This window comes from Plectropomus leopardus, chromosome 15 (genome assembly GCF_008729295.1).
Source record: "Plectropomus leopardus isolate mb chromosome 15, YSFRI_Pleo_2.0, whole genome shotgun sequence".
Classification (NCBI taxonomy): domain Eukaryota; kingdom Metazoa; phylum Chordata; class Actinopteri; order Perciformes; family Serranidae; genus Plectropomus; species Plectropomus leopardus.
In genome coordinates, this window is record NC_056477.1 from 3,007,872 (window position 1) to 3,014,290 (window position 6,419).

At 40.0% G+C, this 6,419-nt stretch overlaps 1 protein-coding gene across 1 annotated transcript in view; it reads right to left on the minus strand.

Moving 5' to 3' along the window:
• arfgef3 (ARFGEF family member 3) overlaps positions 1 to 6,419 on the minus strand; it is a 44,565-nt gene that overhangs the window by 24,152 nt on the left and 13,994 nt on the right. The window contains exons 6-9 of the mRNA XM_042502542.1: positions 2,923 to 3,039; positions 1,854 to 1,899; positions 792 to 876; positions 296 to 395 (exon numbers count right to left, since the gene is read on the minus strand). Of these exons, the coding sequence (XP_042358476.1) occupies positions 296 to 395; positions 792 to 876; positions 1,854 to 1,899; positions 2,923 to 3,039 (348 nt within the window). The remainder of the gene's footprint in view (positions 1 to 295; positions 396 to 791; positions 877 to 1,853; positions 1,900 to 2,922; positions 3,040 to 6,419) is intronic.

The window sequence follows — 6,419 nt, forward strand, 5'->3', positions numbered from 1 at the left end:
AACCATTAAAAGTGGATAATGCATATAAATTTAAAAAAATAAAAGTACTAAAAAAAGTACAAAAAAAGATGGTAACACACCAGTAAAACCAACCACAAAGAAAAACTGATAGATAACCAATAAACCAGTAAAAATTAAGACACCCCTGAATAAAAATCAATAAAAGAAATAAAATAAAAAAATATTCGAATAGCTGAACCAGACTATTTGAGAGGACGGCTAAAAGGGAACGTCTTCAACTTCACTTTAAAAGATGTAATCAAACAGCAATAAAGAGTTGCATGTCTTACCATACAAGGTCAGTGAAACCTCTGGACAGGTGCATTGTGGGAGGGCAGCTGCTGAGCATGGAGAGGATGCACTCCAGGTAGAGGAGCTGCAGGAGCTGGTTATCACTGGAGGGTAAAAAAACACGATATAATTCAGTGAAACAAAGGAACTTTACTATTTTTAAAGTGTGTTACATCAGCATCTCGCCTAAAACTACACCAGCACTGAGCGTGTGATGTGATTTAACCAGAGACGAGTCCAGCAGCTAATCAACACAATCTGTTAACACGTCTTCTAAGTGTTAAACATCTGTTTTTCAGCAAGCGTTATCGTTCCTGCAAACGTCGGTCTGCACAAAGCCAATCATAATCAATTACTTGTGCGTTAACAGAGAATTCTGTGATGCCACAGCAAAGCCTGATGATTCACAGACAAGCAAACCTCAAGCTGAATTATCACCTAAATATTACAACAACCACAGAAGAGAGAAAGTAACATCAAGTAATGAGCTGCAGTGTTACCTGTCCACCGACTCCAGTTTTTCACAGAAAACTGTCAGCACTGTCACCACATCTTCACACAGAGCCTGGCTGGTTGGGGAAATGTCTGCACACACACACACACACACACACACACACCATAACAAGTTAATTTATGGCACCTACTTTATCTTTATTCAATATGTATATGACGTGATAAAAAACTCATTACTTTCTGTATTCACTCTCTCTCATCTCTTCATTTCTTTGTAATAAATAAAATAAATCAATACCATCTCTGTCTGTGTCTCAGAGGCACTAATCTAAACTGTGTGTGTGTGTGTGTGTGTGTGTGTGTGTGTGTGTGTGTGTGTGAGACTGTAAAGTATCATAAAGAAGCTCCTCCGGTCTCTGGCTGCCTGCAGACTGGAGATTACAGTGGCTTTATAACACCTATAAAACTGTTTGCACTGAACACTACAGAAGACCTGAAGTCCGCAGCCACGGGCTACTTCATGAAACTTTAACGCTAACTTCCCATGAGAAAATAGCATATAGTTTTTCCTGTAGGTGCTGCCAAAAAAACCAATGTGCCATTATCGAATTTAAAAGGTTTTGTCCTCTGGATGATGTTTGAATGTCCCAGCAGCTTATCTTCGCAATGTCCGACTTGCCTCAGTTTCCACTGGTCTGAGCTTTACTTTGATGACCTCAGCTTTGCACAGGCTAAATAAAAACGTGCAGACTTTTCCAAACTTGCTTCCTTGGAGTGTGCACTCTCACTTGACTTTCACACCCTTATAGGAAGCTATTACACTAGTGGTCACTTTATCAGGTACAGCTATGAAGTCTAATATGTTCCAAAATTTCATAACTAAACTGCCATCAAGTCTACTGATAGTCAAAATTTCTACAAGAACTGAACATAATAAACGTTGTAACAGTAGAATATATGTCAGAGCTGCACATAATAAAATGTCCATTAAGGGTATATTAGAGGTACATGATATGACGCTATGCATGGTTATATAACAGAGGTGATGACAGCCCCCAGGCTGATGAGCAGAGCTGCAGAGGTGAAGCACAGCACTGGTAATGACGTACCTCTTCTGTGCAGCGGCGGTGCAGTCACCTCGTCTCCATCTGCACCCTGCGGAGGAACACACAGCAGGAGGCGTGTTTATTGCAAATGCGACTTTTGGGGGGTGTTGTGTCGACACAAAGCGATGTGAGAGAGAGTGATATAACTGAGAATGACAGAGTGTCACTGTGTGCCAGACCGGTGTTCCTGCACTGGTCCATATGCAGTGTATATTTACATGTATCTCTGATAACCTTGTGTGTGTGTGTGTGTGTGTGTGTGTGTGTGTGTTTGTGTGTGTGTACGTACATGTGTGTTTGTGCACGTCAGAGGTACATTAAAGAAATTTTGCAATTTTGCAATTTATAATGCAAGATATTTCAACATTTTATTGATATACTGACTCCAAGTATCAATGGTGTTTATAATATGCAGATTTTCACACACGTTATTGTTATTATTATTGTTCATGAGTTTTGACATTAAATAGCATCATTTTATTCTGTTTTTCTTCTTCCTGTTTTAAACAGCGTCCCAGCTTCTTTGGAACTGGGGTTGGACTTTACTGTCTGTGTCACAAGAAATGATCGTAACTTTTAAGAATTTTAAATATGTCCGAGGCAATTTCACAGAGCCATAAGTGACCACTTTTTACATTTTTCAGCCAAAATCTCAAAATATTCCTTTATTTCTTTAATTTCTAATTTTTTAATTATTAAAAAGAATAGACAAAAACAACAAATACTACAATCAGAGGAGCTGGACTTATTTTAAAAAAAAGACTGACTGATCAATGAAATGATCAAAACGGTACACTGAATTTCTGTTGATCATCTAACGAACTAATAATCTGTTATTTCAGCTCTACAGACAGAGCTGGACACTGAAATGTCCCAGGCTTCCTAAACTAAACCTGTGCTCCTGATACTGTTTTTCCAAAACTCACGTGCAGCATTTAATGTAATTTAATAGCATGATATTTTCCGCTCTACTGTGATTCCTCTCCTTAGCACACAGCTGCTGTGTATGTTTATGTGTGTGTTTGTATGTGCAACCACTGTACGGTGTGTGTGTTTTGTATGAGGGAGTGACCTCTTGTCTGTGTCGCAGCTGCAGCGTCAGGTCTCCCAGTATCTGGCTCAGCGTGGCTCGCACCGCCGTGTTGATGCTGCGCTGGTGGCAGCTGGACACATAGGTCTCGATACACACCTTAACACACACACACACACACACACACATACACACACACACACACACACAATTGTATCTGTTAGTGTGTGATCATGGCGCACAGTCCAAAGACAGCATCACTGACAGACACTGAGCTATCAGGGAGATTTAGGGCAGGGAGGTTTCCATGGCGTCACCAGTTGCCATGGTTTCCAGACTGATACAAGGGATGAGGGATGCATTGTCAGTGTTTCAGACATCTTCAGGCCAGATTAGAAGGTCACAGAGTAAACACTGCAGAAGGTGAGACAGCAGTTAGACAGCAGTTAGACAGCACACGCACACGCACACGCGCGCGCGCACACACACACACACACACACACACACACACACACACACACACACACGCACACGCACACGCGCGCTTCGCTTTTATCAAAGGTGTCAGCGACAGTACAGTATGTTTTTAGCACACATGGTCCCAGTGGGATGGGAAACAGCAGGAGTGTTAGCGCCTCACTCTTCACATTCAGAGAGTAAATGCACAACACAAATGTTAGAGCTGTTCCATTAATTGCAAGAAATTAGAAGATTTGGATAATTATTTCAAAAAAGCTTCATATTCAGGCAGTAAATGCACAAACAAAAACACACATGCAAGACACACAAACACCAAAGTCTGTTATTGTCATTACTGTGTCCCAAAACGACAGAATTTGCAGCAGCTTTTACTTATTTACTGCAGCGTGATGAATGATTTTGTTACATCTGTATACGACATCAAGAGCATTGATATGGCAGCAAACCACTCTTTGCTATGTGAAGATTTGTTGGAATAAAAGCGTCCTGACCTAGCCAATGTGGAAATGGCAAAGACTGCAGTTTATTATACGGCCACTTGAGGCTGGCTCCAAAAGCAAGCCAGTCCTCATATCATTGTCAATAATTAGTTCAAAGTCAAAGCAGAAAAATCAAAGGATTCACTGCAGTAAACTTTACTTCTTATCTGACAGTAACATGAGCCTTCAGACTCTGGTTCTTTGAGGTGAGCTGAGGGTTGCAAACGCTTACAACAGTGATTCTAACTTGTATTATTTCATAGTGAAAAGCCTGAGAGGGACTCTTAAGCACCACAAATCTTCACAGGGAATGGGAACGGTTTGATGGAATAGGTAAAATACACCTTAGCAATAAAATGTTATTTATTTTACTAATTACCAAAGGTCTCCTCTATCTGAGCACGGAGGGGCTGAGAGCTAACAGACTCATGGAGAGCTCCAAACAAAGACTGCTAATTATATTCAGAGTTTAAGTGTTGGCAGCCTCAGGGATGTTTTCCACCACCTGGGTCTAATCAATGCAAGATCAATACATTCTGCATCATTAGGCCTTCCAGACACAGTGTGTGTGTTTGTGTGTGTGTGTGTGTGTGTGTGAGAGAGATGAAGTAGAGAGCAAAGCTGCTACCTCCTAAAATTAAAACTTCCTCCAGCTCCTGCAGTTCTGCAGGCCGTCTTGTGTTAGTTTTTCTGTTTGCTTTAGCTGCAGTTTAGTGTAATTATAGACTGACTTACTATCATAAGAGCCATTTTTGACCAATAACAATAATAATATTAAAAAATATCTGGAGTGGCAAAACATACTTGAGCCTTACAACAAAACCAACACAGTCTATTATGACGACATTATCAAAAGGTCAAATTGAGCAATCTTTAATGAAGGCAGCTTCTCTGCAACGAGCAATTTACAGTTATTTGTAACTTTAACTTTGCAGCATTGGAGGTGAAAGCAAATGAATTTGTACACCTGCAATTCAATTCTCTATTTTCCCTCAAGACTTTTACTTTTTGGATTTGGAAAAGGCACCAAATAGCAAACATTTGACGCACATTTTAGTTTTAAGGTTTTTGGTTGTTTTTTTACTTACTAATAGGTTAGTTTCAGAGCGAGAGAGGATGACATACAGCCAGGACATAGCCTTTGTACACAGAGTGCTTTTAATTTAGTGCATAGTTGCATAATTTTAATTAGATCTACAGAAATCACAAATTAACAATAAAATGTAAAAAAAAAAATCTTTCTACTCTTTATTCTTTATGAAATCAGCTAAAGAAAATGTGAATTTATGCACTTTTCCGTGAGTTGGTTAATTGAGATAAGCACTAGATGGTGCTTATTTTCCATTCGGATCCACTACAGAACAAAAGGGAGTAACAAGATGATGTAACTAACAGAGTGCCGGTCAAACTTTAATCGAACGAAAACAATGGCTGTATTATAATGGAGAGCACAGTGGACAACTAATGTTACAGCTCTGTGCTCCTGAGAGAGTTGTGCTAACAGCCCTGTGTGCATGAGTGTGTTAAAAGCCTTCAGAGACAACAGCGAGAGCCTGCGGTGGCCTAATGACGGTGTATCATGACTGTACGTCATCATTTATTAGCTGAATCTGTTTACATTGCACTTAGTCCCGTTTTTTACTTTTTATCAGTGCACCAACTTTTCTACCTCCAGTGCATGTTACAACTTTTTTTGCAAAAAACTGAGACTTCTTTTAAATTTTTTAGGCCTTTTTTTGCTAATTGAAAATATAAATAAGAACAGGTGGATAGAAATGCACACAGTCACACATATTTTCTGTATGGAGAATCTATGGCTTGCTGAACATGAATGAGTGAGCTTGTGAGTTTTAAACCAGTATGAAGATGTAGCCCGTAAAAAAAAAAAAATGCACAATGCAGTTATACTTTGACAGGAATAATCTCCAAAGGTGCAAATTACTTTTCATGTAGCTGATATGATGGCATTAAAGTAAAGTATTAACCTCTGAGCGTGAATAAATCCCTCAGCGCTGCCAGTCTCTGCATTAAGAACCTGCACTGAGCCTCAGTGTTTGTAGGGATATTACTGATAATGGAGTGTTACTGACAACCTCTCCAGCCACCCTGAGTTATGACCCTGCAGAACACACACACGCACACACAGACACACACACACAGACACACACACACACACCAGATGGCCGGCGCTGGCAGCATGGAGCCCATTAACACAACATGTTGACCAGGTTTTTATGAGCTGTTAATGGACATCAAACACACAGGAGCTGCTGAGGGAAGTGATGTTACAGGAAAACACTCCACAGATAACACTCTGCAGTTTGGGAAACCAATATGAGTTTTGGCATTTGCGTTAACGTTTGGAGATAACAGGGGTCAGCTGGTTGTTGATCAGGTGGCAGGTCTGCACAATAATGAACAAAATGACATTTTCAGCTCATAAGATTTCTGCTCAGACCTGCAGGGGCCCGGGGTCCCTGTGTGGTTTCATTGCTTGAGTGATTAATATGTTTTTTGGAATGTGTCCTGCTCAGGGGTCTATGGATATTCTGTAAAAAATAAAAAAAAAAAAAAAAAAAA